A 24,805-nucleotide genomic window follows, 5' to 3' on the forward strand; every position below is an offset into this window, starting at 1 on the left:
AAAGCCAACGAGCGTTATAATAATAGCCAAGGAATCACTCAGGATTCTAAAGTTTTGAGACCTAGTGATGTGACTGCCATAATGCACTCAATTGACCGGGGAAAAATCACCTGCTCACAATGACTCCAGCACCATCTCCCCTACCCACTTGGTGCTCCATTTTCATAGTGGTGGGTTTTTTTTCCATATTTCTCAAGCGCTTACTATGTACCAGGCACTGTACTAAGCGCTGGGGTAGATAGGAGCGATTCAGGTTGGACCGGGACTGTGTGAGCTCAGGGCTCACAATCTTAAATCCCCATTTAATAGATCAGGTAACTGAGGCCCAGAGAAGTAAAGTGACTTGCCCAAGGTCACACAGCAGAAAAGTGACAGAGCCAGGCTTAGAGCCCAGGTCCTCTGACTCCCAGGCCCGTGCCCTTTCCACTAGGCCACACTGCCTCTCACTGTGTGAACTCGTGATGTGAGTTCAGCCTGTTCCATACTTAGTTTAATTGGCCATCACTGTCTGAAATGTCCCCCAGGCTTAGGTCTGCCCCGACAAAGCTGGAGAACCTGTGAGTACACAATATTCCAACTGCTTCTTCATTTTATAGTCTTCAAGTCACTTTCGTCCTCCAATTAGGAAATGGTTTGGCTTTTTATTCTTTTTAGTCTACGATTTTAAGGAGCATTTTCTCCCCCAGGCTATTTCATATAAAATTATCTGTGCTCTCAGTATGGTTTTGGCCTGCAATTTCCCCCTCTCCCAACATATCCAGTCCCAGGGTGCCTTGTCTGAAAGAGAGGGGCGTCGCACAGGCCAATTTGGTGAGTGGTGAGTTTGGAAGTTCATCAGGCCCTATAAAGTCTACTGGAAAGTGTTTCTATAAAATTTATGGAATGAATGTCAAAAGCCTCCAAAGCATTTCTATGAAGTCACATTATAAGGATTAGATTCCTTCAAGCCAGGTGATTCTTATTTTACCCTTTATAAAGAGGAATCGTCAAAACGAGAATCCGTTGTCTACTGTTAATAGTGATACCAGAGTCAGGTCAATCACAACCTATTGAAAATCATATCCTTTTGACTCAGTGCACTTTCCCATCCAGACTAGTTACAAGCGGAACAGATCATCTTGTAACCATTCGGACACCATGTCAGCCATTTCTTGGCTATGATGTAAGATAAAGGCATGGGGGAATCCTTTCTCACAGAGTCGAATGTCTCCTTCTGGAAAGTCCTTCTTGATGTCTTCAAAGTACTCCACTGGACACCAGGGGTCTTTGGCACCATAGTAAAAGGTAAGCTAAAAATCAAGAAACAGATATTTCATGTGAGACAAATAGATTTCAAGCAGTGATCAAAGGCCTCTATTCACCTAACACCAATTTTTGCTCTTTCCTCAAATTTCTTTTCTAAGGATTTCACTTACTCAAAGCTAAGAGTGGATACGGAAAAGAATCGGTAGGATTTATTGAGCACTTACCGTGTGCAGAACACAGAACTAAGCACTTGGGAGAGAACAACAGAGTTAGTAAACAAGATCCCCGCCCTCGAGGGCCTTAGAGGGATTGTCACTTATGAAGTCAATTAAGAAGCCATACGGTCTAAGGATAAGATCGTGGGCCTGGAGTCAAAAGACCTGGGCTCTAATCCTGGCTCTGCCACTTGCTTGTTTTGTGACCCTGGGCAAATCACTTAACTTCTCTGTGCCTCAGTTTCCTCATCTGTCAGATGGGGATAAAATATTACTCCCTCTTTATACTGTGAGCCCCATGTGGGACAGGGACTGTGTCCAACTTGTCATATTTACCCCAAACACATAACAAATATCATATCGTTATTATTATTAACAATAATAATTTCAGACTAAAATAATTTACCAACAGGAGGAAGAAGGAAAAGAGGATTCGATCATGAGTCAGTGTTTATACAAGTTGTATAAGGTAGGTAGGTAAGGGTTATGGGAAGTCGTAAGTTCACTAATGCGGAGATGGCACAGGAGTGGCGAAGAAGCAGTTGTACTCTATTTGGCCAGATTAGAAATGAAGCGGGGATGGACTCCTGGAGGAAATGTGACATCAGGAGGGTTTTGAAGATGAGGGGTGCTGAAGGGGCAAAGGGGTTGGGAGAGGTGAGAAATGAGAACGTAGTATAGTGAGAAAAATGAAAAGTGCAAGCTGGGGTGTGTGGGAGAAGAGGGCGGATAAGTAGGATGGAGAGAGCTGACAATGCCTATAGCAAATTGTCAGAAATTTCTACTTGATGTGCAGAGGAATGGGTGACCAATGAAGGTTTTTGAGAAGTGGGGAGACATGCGCAAGACAGTGTTTTCGAAAAATGATCTGGGCAGCAAAGTGTAGGTATGGGCCGGAGAGGGGCCAAACTGGAGGCAGGGAGATCAGTGAGGGGGCTGACGTCGAAGTCAGATTTTGACAAGTGCCTGCTGGCCATTTGGATGAAGGGGAAGGGGCAGATCCTGGAAACGCTGTGGAGGCCATTCAGACAGGCTGTGGGATCAGATTTGAAAGAGAGGGTGGAGTTAAAGTAAATGCCAAGGTTGTGTTCCTTAAAGAAGAGGAAGGTGATGGTACTGTCAGCTGTGATTGAGAAGCAGCGTGGCTCAATGGAAAGAGCCCAGGCTTGGGAGTCAGAGGTCATGGGTTCCAATCCCAGCTCGGCCACTTGTCAGCTGTGTGACTTTGGGCAAGTCACTTAACTTCTCTGGGCCTCAGTTACCCCCATCTGTAAAATGGGGAGGAAGACTGTGAGCCCCACGTGGGACAACCTGATCACCCTGTATCCTCCCCAGCACCTAGAACAGTGCTTTGCACATAGTAAGCGCTTAACAAATGCCATTATTATTATTAAAACAGCTAGATGGAGGAGAGGATTTGGAAAGATAGATGAGTTTTGGTTTGGAAATACTGAGCTAAAGGTGTTGGAGGCATATCTATTTGGAGATGTCCCGGAGGAGGAGGGAAGGGGAGACGGCAGAGTACGAAGGGGGAAGGGGGAGTGTAGAAGGGTAGGGGTAAGGGAGGAAAGATGAAGGGAAACAAGTCACTGCCTCTCTACTGCCTGTGCCCCAGAGATGGTGGATCAGCAACTCCTGGTCTAGGGAATCGGAGATCACACTTTAAACCATCTGGCTTGCTTTCGCCAGTCACCATCTGAAGCCCGATCGAAATGAAACCCAGTCGAGCTACAGTAACGTCGCTTCAGAACGAGATGGAAAGCCGATCCTGTTTTGTTTGCCGAAGGTGCACTTTCTATGCTCCTGCGAGCAGGACATTTGCATGTTAGAATGCTCCGTGTGCCAAAACCCCCAGACCACTCTCTGCAACTTTCCTTCGTTTCAACTCTGCACCTCGGGGGTGTGGAGTCCAAAAAGGATGTGGAGGCAGCCAAGAAAAGAGGTGTTCTTGGCTCCCAAAAGCACTTTACACCTATTCAGAAAGAGGACTTGGAAATGTTCCCTCCAAACTACAGGCGTGTAATTCACCCCGGCAATGGGGCTGCGGGGAGGCCGGGGCTTTGTAGTATCCACTTAACCAGTGCTTTGCCTCAGCAGGTCATAGACCCCTTGGGCTCTCTTTGGGAATAATTACACAACCACCACGAGCTGACACCGAGGCTGGGTTGGAAGACCGGCCCGTAGCTGCCACCAGCTGTTTCAGTGAGACTGGGCCAAAGCTGGTCACGCCAGTTTGGGATTTCCCTCTTAAGGGAGTTTAAGATGATGTGACTCCAAATTTACAATCCTAATCGCAATTCACCTTTCCGCGCGTAGTGGTTTCTTGGCCTCCCCCCGGCCCCCCGGCACTCTGATAGACGTCCCCAAAGAGCTCGAGGCTCTTGCTTGATGGAATTCTCAGGAAGCCGGTTAGGAGCCCGCCACTGGGATGTGATCTGGAAAAGCCAGGCGGTCACCCTGCAGTCAACGCCAGCCTCCGGAACGTTCCGCTGGCCTAGAATATGACCCCGAAGGGAACTCTGGGCAACACTAGCGAGGCCTGTCTCGGGACTGATGATGATGATGGAATCTGTTAAGCGCTTACTATGTCCCAAGCACTGTTCTAAGCCCCGGTGTAGATACAAGGTAATTAGGTTGCCCCATGTGGGCCCCACAGTCTTAATCCCCATTTTACAGATGAGCTAACCGAGGCACAGAGAAGTGAAGTGGCTTGCTCAAAGTCACACAGTTGACAAGTGGCCGAGCCGGGATTTAGAACCCACGACCTCTGACTCCCAAGCCCGGGCTCTTTCCACTTAGCCACGCTGCTCCTCTGAAGCATTGGAAGGACCCTGGGAAGTTGTCTTAAAAGTCACTCCCAGAAGTTCCACACTGGTGCAGGCCCCTGTATGATTTTGGGACACTCGGATGAACCATCATCAGTCACCATCGATGGTACTTATTGAGCATTCACTGTGTGCAGAGCATTGTATTAAATCCTTGGGAGAGTACCCAACAACAAGAGTTGGAAGACTCGTCCCCCAAGCAAAGTGAACTTACAGTGTAGAGGGGGACCCCAAATGAGAGGGTCCAGAAGACAAAATTTGAGCCACTTATAGTATTCAAAGACCACTCTTTGGGCGGTGGGTACTATCCGTGCGTGTGTGTGTGTGTGTGTGTGTGTGGAAGATATATGGTTGAAAAGACCTATTTTTAACAACAACCATTTTACACTGAGGCCACGTGAAAAATGGCCTTTCATTATGCTGAAGCGTTGGCCACTTAAAGCGCCGGGCTGTTGGGCCTTCTGATGTTCCTGAAAATTCTCCCTACCCTCGATTGCTGCCCACACAGTTGGCCTGATTGCTGTTAGCCGTCTCCCAGCAATCTGTTGCTGAGCCATATTACTTCAGGTCATGCTCGTCTACATCCTAAAAACTTTCTCTCCGCCTTCCTGGACATCTGATATTCGCACCATCCCCAACCCCACAGCACTTACGTTCATATCTTTAAATTACACGCTATGTTATTCAATTATTCATATTAACATCTGTCTCCCCCTCTACACTGTAAGCTCATTATGGGCAGGGAACGTGTCTGCTGATTTTGTTGTATCGGGCTCTCCCAAGTGCTTAGTACAGTACTCTGCACAGAGTAAGTGCTCAGTAAATACGATTGTGTGTTCCATTTCATCATTATCATCATCATAAGCACCATCATCAGAAGCAGCAGAAATGATTGAACTTTGTGCACAGAGCGCTTAGGCTAGGTACTTGGAAACACCAGAAGCCAAATTTCAGTTCTTGGGTATCCTGTCACACTGTGTGGAGATGACCACTGCATCAACGCCTATCAAGCTGGCGACTTTCCTGAACCTTGGGCTCTCATTTGACGTTGATGACAATTTACATATGACAGTGATGAAACTGCTTAAGAATCTGGAAGTTTGACAGATCTGGATTCCAGGGCCATATAAAAGGTTGGACACACTACTTAGAGAAGCAGCTTGGCTTAGTGGATAGAGCACAGGTCTGGGAGTAAGAAAAACCTGGGTTTTAATCCCGACTCTGCCACATATCTGCTGTGTGACCTTGGGAAAGTTACTTCACTTCTCTGAGCCTCAGTCATCTCATGCGGAAAATACGGATTAAGACCATGCGCCCATGTGGGACAGGGACTATGTCCAACCTGATTAACAAGCAATTTTCTGGGTCTCCTGTGGCTTTAATTGGCTTCCCCTGCTGGCCTGAATAGCAGTTCTCTGGAGTCCTACTTTCTGGGAGGGATGGGGCTCTCAGGACACAGGCCGTGGGGCCCTGTTAGTCCTGATGGTTCTATGGATGGCCTGGCTTAGCAGGGCATCTATATTTAGTAAGGGAAATTTAATAATTGCCAAGGTCCTGGTTTGCTGAGGGCATCAGTTGTTTTTTTTGGTAAGAGCTCCGACAACACAGATATCTTCATGGCCTAGTGGCAAGAGCACGGGCTTGGGAGTCAGATGACGTGGGTTCTAATCCCGGCTCCGCCACTTGTCCGCTGTGTGACCTTGGGCAAGACACTTAACTTTCTAGTTCCTCAATTACCTCACCTGTAAAATGGGGATTAAGACTGTGAGCCCTCGTGGGGCAACCTGATTACCATGTATCTACGCCAGGGCTTAGAACAGCACTCAGCACATAGAAAGAGCTTAACAAATACCATGGTTTTTATTATCATTATTATCTTGGAATTGTTCACTCATCATCGATAGCATTTTCTTACCGTGTAATAAGGGCTTGGGAGAGTACAATACCACAGTGTTGGCAGACACGTTCCGTGCCCACAACGAGCTTACTCTACTTCTCTAGTATCTGTTGTGCTGTCAAAATCCCATCAGCTCTGCTGCCGTTTCTTTTTGAAACCACTGTGATTCTGAGAGTGTGTGGTAAACACCATTCTTTATTTCCTTGTCCTGTAGGACTCCTACTTTGAACGAGAACTGTATGGGACAAGGGCTCTGTCCGACCTCATTATCTCCTATCTACCCTAGGGCTTACTGAACGTATGTGTGTGAACTTGGGCCAATACTCAATTTTTCTGAGTTGTCTTTTCTTATTTTTAGACAATTTGTACCACTTTATTTTGGAAATCGGAAGATCAATCGATTATCAACTCTGTGTTGCCACTGCGAAGGCCTGGGGATGTCTTGTCAACCTGACATACATCACTGATATGAATGAGGGGCACGTAGCAATAATAACAACAACAACAATCAATAAGCTGTGGTATTGGTTAAACCCTTACTCTGTACCAAGCACTGTGCGAAGCACTGGGGTAGATACAAAGCAATCAGATCACACACAGTCTCTGTTCCCACACGGGGCTCACAATCTAAGGGGGGAGGAGAGCAGGAATTTAACCCCCACTTTATAGATGAAGAATCTGAAGTATAGTGTCATTAAATGACTTGGCCAAGGTCATGTTGTCTTGTTTAGTACAGTGCTCTGCACATAGTAAGCGTGCAATAAATACTATTGAATGAATGAATCCAGCAAGCAAGTGGCAGAGCCAGAATTGAAACTCAGGTCTTCTGACTCTCCATCCTGCTCTCTTTATACTAGTCAGTGTGCACTTTCCGCTACTCAGTGCTGCTTCTCTTAAAGAGACCCAAATCAGGGTTCACCTCATTGAGGAACCCTAAACCTCCAGAAATTTGGTTCTGCCTTTGAACTGGAGAGAGGGTGCTACTGAATCAGTTAGCCAGTGGTATTTACTGAATGCTTACTGCGTTCAGAGCACCGCATTTAGCATTTAAGAGAAGAGAAACTCTATCATTGTCTCATCTGTTTCAAATTTGCAATGGAAACACAACCACTGTATCAGAAAACAGAACCCAACCGGTCGAGATAGCGCAGTGTTAAGGTGTTAAGACAACGAAGGCTACCGTGAGATGCTCTGTGACACCACGGGCCGACAATAAATTCTAAAGAGAACAATGCATGGGTGTTCCTCTGAGGCTATGGCAACTCACACTCAGAATGGCTCAATGGAAGGGACTCAGATTAAAAAAAGGATTGGTAGGAAGTCTAGAAATTTGTCTTTCATCACCTTGCAGCTAGCTCCTCATGATCTTAGCCAAAGGGATGCCTTTCGGTCACTGAAGTCCAAGCCAGAATTTGGTTTTTTTTTTGCTGCAGAACCTCAATGACTCAAACCCAAGGTTATAATGTGATTATTAAGCTCTCAAATTTTTCCCATACTACACCTATCAATGTAAAATTTTCAGCAACAAATAACTAAATCTGAAATAAAAATATATTAAAAACACTGCAATGCTTCGAAGTTAATATTTGGTCAGGGGTGCAATCCTCCTATATGCCCTTCCCTTAGACCTGAATTATTTTCTGGCTGTGGATACACAATTAAATGGAAAAAAAAACAAACTTTGCTGAGAAATGAGTGAATCAATCAATCACGGTCTTTACCCAACGCTTATTCTGTTCAGAGGCAGTTAATTAGTTATAATAATAACTGTGGTTTTTGTTAAGGGCTTACTATGTGCCAGGCACTCTACTAAGTGCTGGGGGAGATACAAGCTAATAGGGTTGGACACAGTCCCCATTTTACAGATGAGGGAACCAAGGCACAGAGAAGCAAAATGACTTACCCAGGTTCACACAGCAGACAAGTGCTGGAGCCAGGATTAGATCTCAGGACCTTCTGACTCCCAGACACGTGCTCTATCCACGAGGCCATGTTGCTTCCTCTTAAAATATTTGCAAAACAAACGTACCTCTTCTTTCTTTTAAAGTGGCTACGTGGCAATTTAGAGCAATTTTATTTTGTTCCCTGCAAATCTGTGACCTTTTCCCCCAGGCTCTGTGTGGTAAGTTCAAGTCCTGAATGGGGGTGAAGCCAAAAGCTCCTTCAAGCCCCCAAGACATCATCAACAGCATGTAAAAATGCGTTTGTGGTGCCCTAACCCAACCTAACTGTCAAGGTGTCTAGAGCCGCTTTTGGATGAGGAAGCGCTGGAGTCCAGCTGGCACGGTGCTAGGGATAGAGCACAATTACAGAACTGGCTTCTAAACATTGTGGCGTCCTTCCCCATTATACAAGAAAAATATAAAAAGAGATAAATTAATTGGGACACCTAAATAACACCCTTTAAAAACAACCCAAAACACCCAAGCACCCAAAAGAAGTTTCCCAGAGGAATATAATCTTATCGTAAGAACGGGGACGATAATAATCGAATAGCTCTCAGGAGTGGCTGAGGATTAATAGCTACGTTTCTTTGAGAAGATCAACTTTCGAATGAGACTATATTGATTTCCTTCCACATACAACCTGGGGCTGGAAACAGAAGGACAAAGGGAAACAATTTAGAAACAAACAGCACCTCTGTCCTTGGATTCGGAATCCCCGATTAAAGATGACTATTAGAAGTTCACGGATATTTTGGAAGCCTTAAACTGAGAAGTGGCACGGCCTAATGGATAGAGCCCAGCACCGAGAGTCCAAAGTCTTGTATTGGAACCCTGGCTCTATTTGCTTATTTTGTGACCTGAGCCTGTTTCCTCATGTGTAAATTGGGAATTAAATACCTGTTCACCCTCTTATTCAGACTATGAGCCCCGGGTGTGATAGGGACAGTGTCCGACCAGATCATCTTGTATCTTCTCCAGAGCTCAGTGTAGTGTTTGGCACATAGTAAGCACTTAATAAATACCAGTTTTTATCCGCGTGATTCTGGAAGCCCCTTGGAAATGTGGATCTACTCCTTGAAATTTTAAGCAAAATAATGCAGCCCTGCCTTTTATGAAGTTCGGAAGAGTCCATCATAAACCCTCCACTAATATTTGCCAATGAAACCGCCATTACTCTTTTACGAGCCCACGGATCAGGGCGGTTTCTGATTTTTTTGGGTCCACCTTGAGTCTTCCCAGTAAATAAGGCGTGTAATTTCCCGAAAGCATTCATCAGCTGGAATGAGCATAGTATTTGACGAAGTTTCTGAGGCCCAGGGTAATTTCTAGGCCATTTGTCTGCTGGGTGAGGACACAAGGACGGATCAAGATTAAGTGAGACAAGGAATGCTGATGCCTCAGACAATATTTCCAAACCAAACCGAATTAGAAGTTCTTTGAAGAGTGGCTACCTCGCCACTCCTTTTGGCATTTCTTTCTCATCGCTGCTCCTCTAGAGGCATCGGTGAGAAAATAATGCCACTCTGACCGAGGAAAAGAAAACTTCAGAAACAGAGCCAGGGGTGGGGTAGGTGGAAAGACCAAAAGAACTGGCTATTGACGCGGGACAGAATCTGGACATTGTTTGAGAAAATCTGAAAACAGGGAAGGCGGTAGAGCCAGATTTTCTCTAACATGGGATGTTCTCGAGGGCTACGATGTCGAAACGTGGAGCCCCAAGTCAACGGCTAAATAACTCCTGACTTCAAATGCCTCAGAGAAACCCAACTTGTAGAATGAATCATGGAAAAACCTTCTGTGAGGTACTGGGTCTGGAAGTTCAATGTTTTCTGGACTCAAAGAAACTGCCCAACAGTTGTACAAATACTCCAATTCCAAAAAGAATTGGCTTTTGATCTCTGGGCTGCCAAAAGAGAGTTCCTTCCAACTGGATATGAGAGAGAAAGTTCCTGCCATGAGGAAGTAACAAGGTAGAAGAAATCGATATCTCTGGACATGGAGAATCTTGGATCTGGAAAGTCAGTTTGGGACTAACTAATTACTTTGGCATAATCCTATTTCCTTGGCCACATTAGCAGGGAGAGAGGGAAGTGGGAAAGCATTTATCAGGGTGTCAGAAATCTGGATGAAGAATTGGTCCATCTTCAATACCTTTTTTTTTTTTTAACTAGGGCCTGGAACTGAAGACTAGCTCTGAGTCAATTTGTGGAGGAAGCAAAAATAGGTGGCCCTATTAAGGTTTTCATCTAATTAAGAAAGTGTTTTGGCATCCATTGAATGATGGAAGCAAAATATAAGCAATGGTAGGAGTGGAAGGACTACCAGTGGGAGCCCCTCTTAATCACCTAACAGTAAGGGAGGGCTCGTCACGTAGATTTTCTTAGTCAATACCAGCCGATGCCCAGAAAAAGCCCCTTTTTTACTGAGTGCTTTCTGTGTGCAGAGCACTGTACTGAGCGCTTGGGAGAATACAACAATAAACAGACACATCCCCTGCCCATGGCATGAAGCAGTGTGGCTTCGTGGCAAGAGCCCAGGCTTGGGAGTCGGAGGACGTGGGTTCTAATCCCGGCTCTGCCACTTGTCAGCTGTGTGACCCTGGGCAAGTCACTTAACTTCTCTTTGTCTCAGTTACCTCGTCTGTTAAATGGGGATGAAGACTGTGAGCCCCACGAGGGACAACCTGATTACCTTGTATATACCACAGCGCTTAGAACAGTGCTTGGCACATAGTAAGCACTTTAAAAATACCAACATTTTTATTATTATTATTACAGTTAGGTCTGTTCCTTGGGCAGTTTGTTTGTGGAGGCTCAGGAAGAGGGGAGGATGATTTTCGGAGTCCTCATCCCTCCTCTTCTGCCAACTGTTCTCCCCGCATTTGAGGACTCTTAACTTTGTGTCTTTGGGGGATGACGACTGCCCTGGGGTGAAAGGGGATGAGGCAGCATCAGCAATAGCAAGCTCCAACTCGTTCGAGCAATAAAAATAGTTTTATATTTATAAAAAAAATATTGTTTTAAATAGAGGGGGATTCAGAGAGACTGGGGAGACAGATTAGAGAAGAGGGACCAGGAGAAAGCTGAAAGGAACAGGGAGGAAGAATAGGAAGTTCCTAGACTGGAAGCTCATTTTTTTTAAAAATGGCATTTGTTAAGCACTTACTATGTGCTAGGCACTGGGGTAGATACAAGTTAATCAGTTTGGACACAGTCCATGTCCCACATGGAGATCACAGTCTTAATCCCCATTTTCTAGCTGAGGTAACTGAGGCACAGGGAAGATAAGTGACTTGCTGAAGGTCACACAGCAGCAATTGGCAGAGATGGGATTAGAACCCAGGTCCTTTGAATCCTAAGCCTGTGCTCTATCCAGTAAACCACATTGCTTCCCTAAGCCGTGTGGGCGGGCAATGTATCTGATAGGTCTGTTGTTCTGTACTCTCCCAAACACTTAAAACAGTACTCTGCACATAATGAGCACTCAATTAATAGTATTGATTGACTGAAGAACAGGGGCAGTTACTTGGGTAGATCCAAAAAGAAGTGCTTTCTACCTGTCTACAGAAATAAATCTAATTTATTCGGCTGAGATTCTGCAATACTCATTCATTCATTCAATAGTATTTATTGAGCGCTTACTATGTGCAGAGCACTGTACTAAGCGCTGGGAATGTACAAATCGGTAACAGATAGAGACAGTCGCTGCCCTCTGACGGGTTTACAGTCTAATCGGGGGATTATAGTCTAATCGGGGGATTGCAGTCTAATCGTAATATTCTATTATGATCTATTTAGAAGCTTTTCTGGATAGTGGTTGGCCACCGAGTGAAAAAATAATCATTTCTTTTAGGAGGATATAAGCTAATTGTTAAATATTTCAGAACATATCTGAAACCTAAAATAGAGCAGCAATCAACTACTCTTACTCCTACTAGTGGGATTTGTTAAGCACTTATTATATGCCAAGCACTTTAGAAAGCCCTTGGCTCACAAGGGGGAAGGGAGAACAGGTATATGATCCCCATTTCACAGAGGAGGAAACCAAGGTGCAGAGAAGTGAAGTGATCTGCCCAAGGTCACACAGCAGGTAAATGGTGGAGTCAGGATTAGACCCCAGGTCCTCTGACTCCCAGAGCACTAGGCCGCAGAGAAGGAGCCATTTCAGTTCACTTGGGTAAACAGAAAAAAATAGGCAGTCTGTACACTTCTAAACACTTCAGCCAATTTTGGTTTACTTCTGAACAAATTTTTCTGTGACCCACTGTTTGGCTGAGTACAGAAAAGGAAAAGGTGACGACCATTAACGACGTCTATTTTGGATAAGATAAAAATCTCACCGCTTTTTTTCTGGGATTGAATTACTTCAATCAGACAAACTCATATGAGGGATATCAAGGTTCTCCCATCTAGGTTGGTTGCCCAGAAGGTCCTCGTTGTGGACGAGAGCGGAAACTGAGCACATATGTCGGGTCTGAGCTGCTGTTGGCTAAACCAAGATTTACCATTATTTTTGGAGGATCAAATTAAATGAATCAACGGTTGCTTATGATTGTGAAATTTTTGTCCTTGGGTCCAGAGCCTTCGCTTTTCTCCATTTTTGACACTTTGCATTTTCATATTTTGAAATGCAGGTGGTCCCTGGACTTCCGACACACTGAATTCCAGAAAACAATGTCTTAAGTTGAAATGTTATTAAGGTGGGGCTAATATATATTCAGAACAACTTAAACACTCACATATCAAAACACTGCTATAAATGGATTGGTTGTGAACCACAGCCAGAAACTGTAATTTTCCACGATGAGCCAGAATTGTGTCCTCAGCAATTACAGAGGAATATAGCTACACTGATGTATTTACATAGGGCCAGAGAAGTTACACAATAGGTAACTTGACTTTGATTTAACTGGAATAAAATGAAAGCACCAACCCTTCCTAGTGGCAGATAGCCTCTTACCTCCCTGCCCGCTGCCATCTCCCACTCCACCCCCCAGTTTCCTGTAAAGTTTCCCTCCCCTTCTACCCTCAGCCCCACAGCATTTATGTACAGATCCATAATTTATTTGAATGCTGTCTTCCCATCTATACTATGAGCTCCTTGTGGGGAGGAAACTTGTCTATCAACTCTTGTTTTTTTTTTTTAATGGTATTTGTTAAGCGCTTACTATGTGCCAGGCACTGTACTAGGCACTGGTAGACCCAATCCACGTCCCATATTGAGCTCACAGTCTTAATCCCCATTTTACAGATGAGGTAACTGAGCTACAAAGAAGTTAGGTGATTTGCCCAAGGTCACACAGCAGACAAGCATAGCAGCACGGCATAGTGGATAGAGCCCGAGGCTGGGAGTCAGAAGGTCACGGGTTCTAATCCGAATCTACCACTTAGCTGTTGTGTGACCTTGGGCAAGTCACTTAACTTCTCTGGGCCTTAGTTACCTCCTCTGTAAAATGGGGATTGAGACTGAGAGCCCCACACAGGACAGGGACTGTGTCCAAACCGATCTGCTTGTAGCCACCCCAGTGCTTAGTACAGTGACTGGCACATAGTAAGTGCTTAACAGATACCATAATAATAATACTTATTCATTATTAAGTGGCATAGATGGAATTAGAACCCAGGTCCTTCTGACTCCCAGGCCCGTTCTTTATCCACTAGACTTGTTGTTTCTGTACTCTGTTATACTGTACTGTCTCAAGCGCTTAGTACAGTGCTCTGCATATAGTAAGCACTTCCTCCCATCATGTTTTTTAAAATGTATCCCCTGGAGTTCCTGGGGGCTTTGTTCCAACCCCACCGCCAGAGGTAGGCGGCTAACAACATAAAGTCAAACCAATACGTTAAAAAGCTGAAATGCTGCTCATTTCTAAATGCTGGAAGAGTCAAAACCTTCTCTAGTTGAAGACTTGTAGCATAAGGCTAAATCAAATGATCTTACTGTAGCCATTTGCCTTTCCATTTCTGGTTTTCTTATTTTTGCAAGTGGACTGTGATAAAGTTGATTCACCATTTGTTCATATTAAATTACAGTATGCTTCCTCATTTTCAATGTAAAAAAAAAGCATGATAAACTTCCTGTCTCTTTATTTCCAGTTTTGTTTAGAAAAAATAGTTGGTGTTATTCTAGTGAGAGAACCAAAGTCACCTAGTGTGAGGAATAATTGAAGAACTTCACTTTACTTTGGTGGAATAGTTCGCATCATTATTCTATTTGCGATTCACCTTCCTTTTTCAGATTAACATGGTCTATAAAAACTTGTCCCCTCTCAGACTCGCACCTGGAGAGTTTCCAGTACTCTACCAGTCTTGTGATTGTGAGTCCCATGTAGGACGGGGGCTGTGTTCAACCTCATTACCTCGGATCTAGCTCAGTGCTTAGAACAGTGCTTGGCACATAGTACGCACTTAACAAATACCATAATTATTATTATCAGCCATTAAATTGGATCCCTACTCTTATCCAATTTTCACTCCAACCCCACAACTCTTATATATACAACCATCTGTATTTCAATGCTTGCCTCCCTCTCCAATTTTGCAAACTCCTTGAGGGGAGTCCACTACCCAGTCCACTGTACTGCACTTTCCGGAACGCTCAGGGCAGCGCTCTGCACACGACAGGGAATCAACAAATGACACTGACACCCCAAGAGAACACAGTTATGACCATTTAATTTCGTGACCCCGGCATCACTAGCCAAAACAGCCATTCTGTAAGTTTGTCTTTGTTTAAGAACAACTGCGCCTAATTCTGGGTTCAACTTATGACTGAAATATTAATGTCTCTTCTTCCACTTCCTTCGGAACACAACACGCAAGCATGATCCAGAAATAATTTTACTACTTCACAGCAGCTGGCACAGGTAGGTGTTAAGATTGGCTTTGAAATCACGATCACATCGACCATTAAGCAGAATAGATTTTTGAAGTGACCATTTGCCAATCCTGTAATAACTTGGAATAGGGTTTCTGTTTTTATAAACTTCCAACCTTTGTAACAAATTCACTTTTACCATCGATACGCCAGACATCCAACTGAATGCTAACAGATGATCTGTTCTAATTTTCTCATTTCCAGCAATTACTAGGAATCAAAATTTCTCTAAAATGGTAGCACGTTTGGTCATGGAGAGATCATTTATTCTCTCCAGGTAAACTCAAGAGCTTAAATTCTGGCTTTGACTTTGATTTCTCTGTGAAATGCCACTGAAAATAAGATGACCCCGCATTAAAACCGGCAAAACAAACCTAAAACTTATAATTTTAAAGGTTCTCTTTCGGCCAAGGCATTTTCAATGGGATCTGGTCGAGTTGTGAATTTGCCAGTGGGGAAGAGTTAAGACAAACCAATTGTGTTCAGACTTTCTAAAATTTCTACCCACTATAGGGTTGGACTGTAATTCAATGAAAGGGGAAGTACTTGTCCTGCACAATCTGTTCAAATTTTGGGCAAGATTCTGTTCATGCACTGGGAACCTTTCAACATTAGTACTCTGTCCTCAAGCAGTGTTTGTTTTCAGTTTCTGATATGAAGGAAACTTGTCTGTCAATGAAAAATTCTCTCACAGAGGGAGCCAGTGACAGACTGGGAAAAGAACATGGGTACCTCATTCCCGATGCCATACAGAAAATACTGCAGTAATAGTCCCTTTCAACTCATCCTGTCTTATGCCGCCGAGTCGCATCCGACCCACAGCGACACCATGGACACATTATGCTCCACCTCCATCTGCAATCGTTCTGGTAGTGGATCCAGGGAGATTTTTTTGGTAAAAATCCAGAAGTGGATTGCCTCCTTCTGTGCAGTAAACTTGAGTCTCTGCTCTTGACTCTCTCCCATGCCACTACTGACCAGCACGGGTGAATTCTGACTTGTAGCAGATGGCCTTCCACTCGCTAGCCACTGCCCAAGCTAGGAATTGAATGGACAAGCCTCTGCTTGACTCTCTCTCATGTAGTCAAGACTGGTAGAATACTGGAAACTCTCCAGGGGTGACCCTGAGAGGGGATTTCAACTCATAATTTACATTTAATTTAATCCAAACCAGGCCATTTTCCTATGCAGAAGAATCACTTTATTTGGGGTGGGTAAACACTTTAAATAAATGATTATGAAACTATATTTAACAAGTACTTGGATAGTAAAGTTTTTAGCAAAACACTCAAGGCAAAGTAATTCATTTTTCCTTTACCCACACAGCAAGAGAGATGGAAATGGAATAACAAAACCTACTTTAGGTTTGAAATACTCTGGCAAAAGCAAAAACAATATCAGAAGGGAAAGGACAACTGCGAATTTCACAAAATTGAGATTACCTTTTTAATATTTTCTTTTATGGTCACGCTGTCTCTCTTCACGACATCCCTCATTTCTTGACTTCCTAGATAGGCAGCATTTGCTACAGGAAAAACAAGTACAAGACAATGCAATTATTAAGAGGAATTCTAGGATAAATCGAAATGCCTAAATTAAACTAGCAAATCATTGCTAGTGAATTCAGGCTTCTCCCCGTCCCTTCCGTGGGTGATATCTGACGAAGGGTTATCGGTGAGGCAGAGCGTGCCATGCACTGTGAATCGGAATGTGGTATCTGAAGTCTATTAAAGAATGTTGTTTTGGAAATTGCTTGGAAGATTTCAATGGAAGAAAAGTGGTTGGGCTAATGGAAAGGGCACGGGCCTAGGAAACAGAGGACATGGGTGTCAATCCCACTTCAATGCTGATCTGTTGTATGACCTTAGGCAAGTCACTTCACTTCTCTGAGCATCACTTACCTCATCAGTAAATTGGGGATTAAGGGCCTCTGTGGGACAGATACTGAGTCCAACCTGATTAACCTGATCAACCCCAGTGCTTAGAAGAGTGCTAAACACAGAGTAAGCGCTTAACTAACACTATTAAAAAATGGATGGGTAAAATGAACAGAAATAACACTGCTAAAAATCTTACAAACATATTCTTTTAATTATCATCCTCATCATCAGTATCTAATGAATTAATAGTTTACATCTAGCCCAGCACTTAGCAGAGTGCTTTTTCACATATTGGTAATTATAATGACAGACACCATTTTTCCCCTGCCAAACCCAAAGACCTCCTGGATACATCTACAGTCTAAACTGTGGCAGTATACTGATAACGTCACCATGTGGCAGAGGGATCTCAAAGGGGCCCGGGTGGAGGGCTATGATGGACGGACCATCGTCTCCTCCACTCTGAGCTCTCACTATTGCCTAGAACCACTGCACCAAAAACTGACCTCCAAACCACCAAAACAGCTAAACATTAAGCTCCTGGAGAACAAGCTCTGCACCAACAAAATAACAGCCCTGTTGAAAGACGAAATTAAAGTGCAATCCCCAACATACATAAAGATTAGGCATTTCTACATAATGCTGTAATAATACATGATAATGACTGTGGTATTTATTAGGCGCTTACTATGAGCCAGGCTCTGGGGTAGGTACAGGCACATGGGGTTGGACACAGTCCCTGTACCACACAGGGCTCACAGTCTCAATCCCCATTTTACAGATGAGGTAACCGAGGCCCACAAAAATGAAGCGACTTGTCCAAGGTCACAGAGTAGACAAATGGCAGAGTCAGGATTATAACCCTTGACCTTCTGACTCCCAGACCCATGCTCTAGGCACTATACCATCCCGGCTCTGTATTCCAGGCAACTGTCAAGACCCTGGGCGTGACCAGCTAAAATCAGCAAAAATTTCAATGCAAGTAACTCAGTGACAACAGGCCCATTGGCTGTGAAATACCCATCTCACCAGAAGCCTTTTGTGACACCTTAGAATTTATGGGAAGGAGCGTGGCCTAGCGGAAAGAACATGGGCCTGGGAGTCAGAGGACCTGGGTTCTAATCGTGGCTCTGCCACTTGCCTGCTGTGTGACCACAGGTGAGTTATTTAACTTTTTCGCATCTCAGTTTCCTCATCTGAAAAATGGGTATTCCATACCTGTTCTTCCCCCAACCTGGACAGTGAGTCCCATGTGGGACATGACTGCGTCGAACCTGATTATCTGTACCTACTTCAGGGCTTCGTACAGTACTTGGCATACGGTAAGTACTTACATTCCATGATTATTTATTATAAGTGACTCAGAAAGGAAGATGAATAGAATGGGGAACTAAGGGGTTAGTCAGGGATAGCCTCTTGGAGGAGATATGCTTTTAGCAGGGCTTTATAGGTGGAGAAAGTGGGTGGTCTGTTGGATATGAAGCATTGGGGAATTCCAGGCCAGAGGGAGGACATGGGCAAGGGGATGGCGATGAGACAGATGAGATTGAGGTACACTGAATAGGTTGGTTTTAGAGAAGCAAAGTGCATGGGCTGGGCTGTATTAGGAGATTAGTGAGGTTTAGGTAGGAGGGGAAGAACTGAATCGGAGCCTTGATGCCAAAGACAAGGAGCTTCTGTTTGATGAAGGGATGGATTAGGCAACCACTTGAGGTTCTTGAGGAGTGAGGAGATGTGGACTGAATTTTTTTTAAGAAAACTCATCTGGTCAGCAGAATGAAGTGGGAAGAGAGGCAGCGTCAGTGAAGTCAAGGCTGGATAATGTTTCCAGGAGAAGGGGGTGGTCCACAGTGTCGAAGGCCGCTGAGAGGTCGTGGAGGATTAGGATGGAGTAAAGGCTGCTGGATTTGGTTAAGAAGGAGATCACTGGTGATCTCTGAGGGAGGTTTCTGCGGAGTGAAGGGGACAGAAGTCAGATTGGAGGGGGTCAACGAGAGAATTGGAAGAGTAGAATTTGAGACAGCAGGTGTAGATGACTCACTTGAGGAGTTTGGAAAGAAATGGTAGGAGGAAGATGGGGTGATAACTGGAAGGAGCTGCAAGGTCAGGGGAGGGTTTTTTTTAGGATAGAGGAGACATGGGCATTTTAAAAGCAGCGGGGAAGAAGCCACTGGAGAGTGAACCGTTGAAGATGGCTATTAAGGAGGGAAGAAAGGAGGGAGCAAGTCTTTTGACACGGTGTGAAGAAATGGGGCTGGATGTGCAGGTGAAGGGTGTGGATTTTGAGAGGAGGCAAGAGATCTCCAGGGAAACTGCTGGGAAGGATGGGAGAGTTGAAGAGAGTTGAAGAGTTGAACTCACAAGTTGGTGAGTGGGTGAGATGTGTTAAGCAGGTGAAAAGAGTTGGACGATGGAGGGACTGAGGAGGGGCAGAGGAGAGTTTAGGGAGATCACACTTGATACTGTCAATTTTCTCAGTAAAGTAGGTAGCCAGGTCATTGGGGGGAGGTGGGAGGACAGGGGGCTTGAGGAGGGAGTTAAAAGTCTTTAGCAACTGGTGAAGGTGATGGGCATGGGTGTCAACAAGGATGGAGAAATAATTTTACCAGGCAGAGGAGAGGGCAGAGTTTAGGCATGCAAGGATATACTTGAGGTAGACGAAGTTGGCCTGATATTTTCAAGTTTCCACCAGGAGCATTCTACGGCTCGTGCAGAAGAACCAAGGAGACGGACTGTGCAGGTGATCCAGGGCTGAGGGTTATTGGTATGCAATCGAAGAAGGATTAGAGAAGCGAGTGAGTTGAGTTCAGCAGAAAGGGTGGTATTGAGAGTGTCTATTTGGTCACCAAGGGAAGGCAGTTTGGGTATGAGGCTAAGTGGAGCATGATGAGTTGAGAAAATTGGATGGGGTCAAAAGAACGGAGGTCTCTGTTGGGAAATAGTACAGATTTATGGAGAGGAGGTGTGTGGGAGAAGAGGCTGTGCAAGATAGAGGGAGTTCAGAGTAGGTGAGGGTGGAGACTGTACAGTGGCTAGAGATGAGGAGATCAAGTGTGTGTCCAGGTTGGTGAGTGGATGAGGTAGTATGGAGCAGGAGGTCAGTGGAGTTGAGAACTGATAGATGGTGGTTAGCAGAGGGTCATCAGGAACATCTCTGTGGATACTTAAGTCCCAAAGGATCAATGTAAGAATGGAGAAAGAGAGAAGGAATGTGAGAAAGGGATCAAAATGGTTAAAGAAGTTGGAGGTGGGACCTGAGGGGCGGTAGATGACTATTAGTAGAATCTGGAATGGGTTTTAGAAGTGGATGATAGGGGCTTAAGAAAAGGAAAGAATGGGATGGGGGAGGTGGAATGGTGCGAAAGAGGCACTGGGGTGAGGGAAGGAAGCCAACACCTCCTCCTTTCCCAGTGAGTCTGGAAAAGTGGGAGATAAGGCCCCCTCTGGAGAAAGCAGCAGTGGAGACCGTGTTATCTGGGGAAAGTCAGGTTTCAATGATGGCGAGGAGGAGAAGTGACTGAGTCAGGGACAAGTCAAGGATGAAGGGATGCTTCCCCATGATGGAGCAGGGGTTCCACAGGCCACACTTGGCTGAAGCTAAATTTTACCTAAACACAGCTATGCGGGCAAGACACAAGAGGAAAATGAATGGCAAACAATTCTCAAACTGGTGAACCCATATTGGGAAATCCAAAGCAAGGAGGAGAGAGGAAACATTTAGAGGACACAGTAAAAACAGCCTCCAAGAAGGCTGAATCTCAGCAGGAACCTGGGAGCCGACTGCTGAGGAGAAACAGTATGGCATACTGCAGTCAACATTTTGAGCAAAGTTTTAAAACGAGCAAAGACAAGATGGCAATGGCAAAAGTAATTCTAGGCATTGTACAATTCGAACAGGATATCAAAACGAGGGAAAGCCTTCTAGAGCAGTGACCAGGGCTGTTGGTCTTGCACTTGCCTTTTCTGTCACACATGGTCCCATAGGAGTGTCAGTCAATCATATTTATTGATTCAGTTCAACACATTTTCAATCATCTGTCACCAAATCCTGGCCGTCCCACCTTCACGACATAGCTAAAATCCACCATTTCCTCTCCATCCAAACTGTTATCACGTTTAATACACTCATCCTTTCCCGCCTACATTGCTGTATCAGCCTCCTTGCTAATCTCCCAACCTCTTGTCTCTCCCCACTTCAGTCCATATTTCATTCTGCTGCCCGGTTCATCTTTTACAAAAACGTTCAGGACATGTCACCTATCCCCTCTCAAAAATCTCCAGTGATTGTCCATCCACCTCCGTATCAGACAGAAACCTCTCAACATTGGCTTTAAAGTAGTCCATCACTTTGCTCCCTCCTCCTCACCTCGCTCCTCTCCTTCTCCAACCCAGCCTACACACTTCGCTCCTCTAGTGCTAACCTCCTCATTGTGCCCTGATGTCACCTGTCTTGCCGCTGACTCCTGGCCCACATCCCGCTTCTGGCCTGGAATTCCCTCCCTCCTCAAATCCGACAGACAATTACTCTCCCCCCGCCACCGCCTTCAAAGCCTTTTTGAAGGCACATCTCACCCAAGAGGCCTTTCCAGACTAAATCTCACTTTTCCTCATCTCTCACTCCCTTCTGCGTCACCCCGACTTGCTCTCTTTGCTCTCCTCCCAAACCCAGCCCCACAGCACTTATGTATAGATCTGTAATTTTATTTATATGGATTGATGCCTGTCTCCTCCGTCTAGACTGTGAACTTGTTGTGGGCAGGGAATGTTAGTATAGTGCTCTGCACACAATAAGTGCTTAATAAATACGATTGAATGAATGAATGAATTTATTGAGCGCTTACTATGTGCAGAGCACTGTACTAAGCCCTTGGGAGAGTACAATACAGCAGTAAACAGAAACTTTCCTTGACTACAACCAGAAGGGGAGAAAGACATGTGAACTTCACCATCAGTGGGATTGTCTTTGAGCACAAAGGACAACTATATATTAGCATTACCAATACTTTAAACAATCAACCACCTGTTTGCAGTCTCCCAAAGTTCCAGGAAGAATCCTTACTCTGAAAGACGCTGTAATCTAATGCTCCAAGTCGGGTCGTAACTCATTTACGAATGCATATATAAATACGCTTTGTGTTTGAAGATGATGTTTTGAATGACTTTGTTCTTTCCCCCTCCCAACCTCACAGCACTTCTGTACATATCTGTAATTTATTTAATGTCTGCCTCCCCCCCTACCCCCGCCACGAGACTGTAAGCTCACTGTGGGCAGGGGATGTATCTGTATATTGTTCTATTACACTCTCCCAAGCACTTAATACAGTGCTCAGCACACAGTAAGTGCTCAATAAATGCAACTGAATGACTGAATGAATGCTGGTTATCACTGTTCCTCAAACCCGGTCTTCCCCCTGACTTTCCCATCACTGTAGACATCACCACCACCCTTCCTGTCTCATAAGCCCATAACCTTGGCATTACTCCTCTCTCGACTCTTCTCTCTCATTCAGTCCACATGTTCAAATTGTCATTAAAGCCTGCCAGTTCTACCTTCACAGCAGCTCTAGAATCCACCCCTTCTTCTCCATCCACTCTGCTGCCATGCTGATCCAAGCACTTCTCATATTCTGCTCCTACTATTGCATCCTCCTTCTCGTTGACCTCCCTTCCACCAGTCCCTTTTTTTAAGGTATTTTTCAAGCACTTATTATGTGCCAGGCACTGTACTGAGTCCTGGGGGTAGATACAAACTAATCAGGTTGGACACAGTCCACATGGGGGGTCACAGTCTTAATCTCCATTTTACAGATGAGGGAACTGAAGCACTGAGAAGTGAAGTGACTTGCCCAGGGTCATATGGCAGACAAGTGGCAGAGCCAGGATTAGAACTCAGGGCTATGCTCTATCCATTAGTCCATACTGCTTCTCATTTCTCATCCCATTTCACTCTGCTGCCTGGATCATTCTTCTAAAATAAGTTAAGTGCATTCATTCATTCAATCATATTGAGTGCTTACTGTATACAGAGCAATAAAGAGACATAATCCCTGCCCCAAATGGGCTTGCACTCTAGAAGGGGGCAGAAGTCTAGAAGGGAGTCTAGACTAGTCTAGACAGTCTAGAAGGGAGGGCATGTTTCCCCACAAATCAAGAACTTTCAATGGTTGCCCATTCGCCTCTACATCAGAGAGAAACTCCTTATCACTGGCTTTATCAATTAATTGTACTTACTGAGTGCTTCCTCTGTGCAGAGCACTGTACTAAGCACTTGGGAGGGTATAAAGCACCCATTCACCTTTCCCCGCTCCCACCTTACCTTACCACGCTGCTTCTCCTATCACAACCCAGCCCGCTCACTTCACTCTGCTAACGTCAACCTATTCACTGTACCCCGATCTCGTCTATCTCACGGCTGATCCCTCACCCATGTCTTGCCTCTAGCCTGAAACACCCTCTCCCTTCAAACACGACAATCACTCTCCCCACCTTCGAAGCTTTATTCAATTGACATCTCCTTTAAGAGGACCTCTACTAAGCTCTCATTTCCTCTACTCCCTTTCTCCTCTGCTTCACTCCTGCACTATTTGTACCCTCTATTCACCTGATCCTCATCCCCAGAGCAATTCTGTACAAATCTATAAGTTCCTTTAATGTCTGTCTCCCTTTCCAGATTATAAACCCCTTGTGGGCAGGGAACGTGTTTACCTACTCTACTAAACTGTACTCTCCCTAGCGCTTAATACAGTGCTCCACACACAGTAAGGGCTCAATAAATTTGATTTACTGATTGACCCGACTGAAATTCGAATAATAATTACGGTACTCAATAATAATAATAATGATTGTGGTATTTCTTAAGCGTTTACTGTGTGACAGGCACCCTAGTAAGCACCGGGGTGGATAAAGGCGAATCAGGTTGGACACAGTCCTTGTCCCACACAGGGTTCAAAGACTTAATCCCTGTTTTCAGATGAGGGAACTGAAGCATAGGGAAGTTAAGTGACTTGCCCACGGTGACAGAGCAGCTAAGTGGTAAAGCCGGAATTAGAATCCATGACCTTCTTACTCCCATGGGATTAGAACTCATGCCCTTCTATCCACTACATCATGCTGCTTCTCTCCCTCCTTCTCCCCCCGGCCCTGGTCGTGAAAATCCAGTTGGGTGGGAGAGAAAATAATCACAGGGAAAGATGGGTTTCAACATCCAAAGCCACCAGTCTGACGAATTTCAAATCGACAACTCCATTTCCCAACTTTTACTTTCCCACCAATTTCATATTTCCTGTTGTCTCGGGACATCTCCTCTTATATTTCTGCTCTCCACCTTAAATTTCCAAAACACTCTTTCCTTCACTCTAACTTTCCTCTCCCTGTCAACATATCCTTCCTGTTCCTCACACTATAAATCCTGAAGTCATTTCAGATGACCTGTTTTTATGGCCCACGTGCAATCTGACCTCAAGTCTTGCCAATTCTGCCTCAGTAATGCTTCACAGATCCCACCATTTTGCTCCGCTCCAATGGCCACGTACCTAGTACAAGCTCTAAGCACCTCCTAAATGGATTGCTGCAAGAGCCTATTCATCGGCCTTCCTACCTCTGTCCTCTCCTCTAACATGTCACCAAGAGGCGTGTTTCTATAGCATCGATCTCATTCAAACAATAGCATTTAATAAGTGCCTACCGTTTGCACAGCTCTGACTAAAAGCTTCGGGAAGGCCAATGAAATAGCTCATTGGGATAAAAGATGTTAAAATCAATACAGATAGGAGGAAGTGATGGAGTTTAAAGATGTGCTACAGTGATGTGGAAACGCTGTGGGGATACAAAGTGGGGAGATTAGACATTAATTAGGGATTCATGATCTGTCCAGAGCTCATCGTGATAATCCATTCCTCAAAAATGGCTTCTTTTAGCTGCC

At 44.7% G+C, this 24,805-nt stretch overlaps 1 protein-coding gene and 1 non-coding gene across 6 annotated transcripts in view; both read right to left on the reverse strand.

The window, feature by feature from the left end:
* Positions 1 to 952: 952 nt before the first annotated feature.
* LDAH (lipid droplet associated hydrolase) overlaps positions 953 to 24,805 on the reverse strand; it is a 150,406-nt gene continuing 126,553 nt past the window's right edge. For all 5 annotated transcript variants that reach the window (XM_029071997.2, XM_029071991.2, XM_029071994.1 and 2 more), the window contains 2 exons: positions 16,447 to 16,529; positions 953 to 1,289 (listed from right to left, as the gene is read on the reverse strand). In XM_029071997.2, the coding sequence (XP_028927830.1) occupies positions 1,098 to 1,289; positions 16,447 to 16,529 (275 nt within the window). In that variant the 3' untranslated portion in view covers positions 953 to 1,097. The remainder of the gene's footprint in view (positions 1,290 to 16,446; positions 16,530 to 24,805) is intronic.
* LOC114814416 lies at positions 16,001 to 16,138 on the reverse strand. The gene has a single exon (XR_003762214.1). It is a non-coding gene; the product is annotated as a small nucleolar RNA SNORA7 (small nucleolar RNA).

The sequence above is a fragment of the Ornithorhynchus anatinus genome, chromosome 9 (genome assembly GCF_004115215.2).
Source record: "Ornithorhynchus anatinus isolate Pmale09 chromosome 9, mOrnAna1.pri.v4, whole genome shotgun sequence".
Taxonomy (NCBI): Eukaryota; Metazoa; Chordata; class Mammalia; order Monotremata; family Ornithorhynchidae; genus Ornithorhynchus; species Ornithorhynchus anatinus.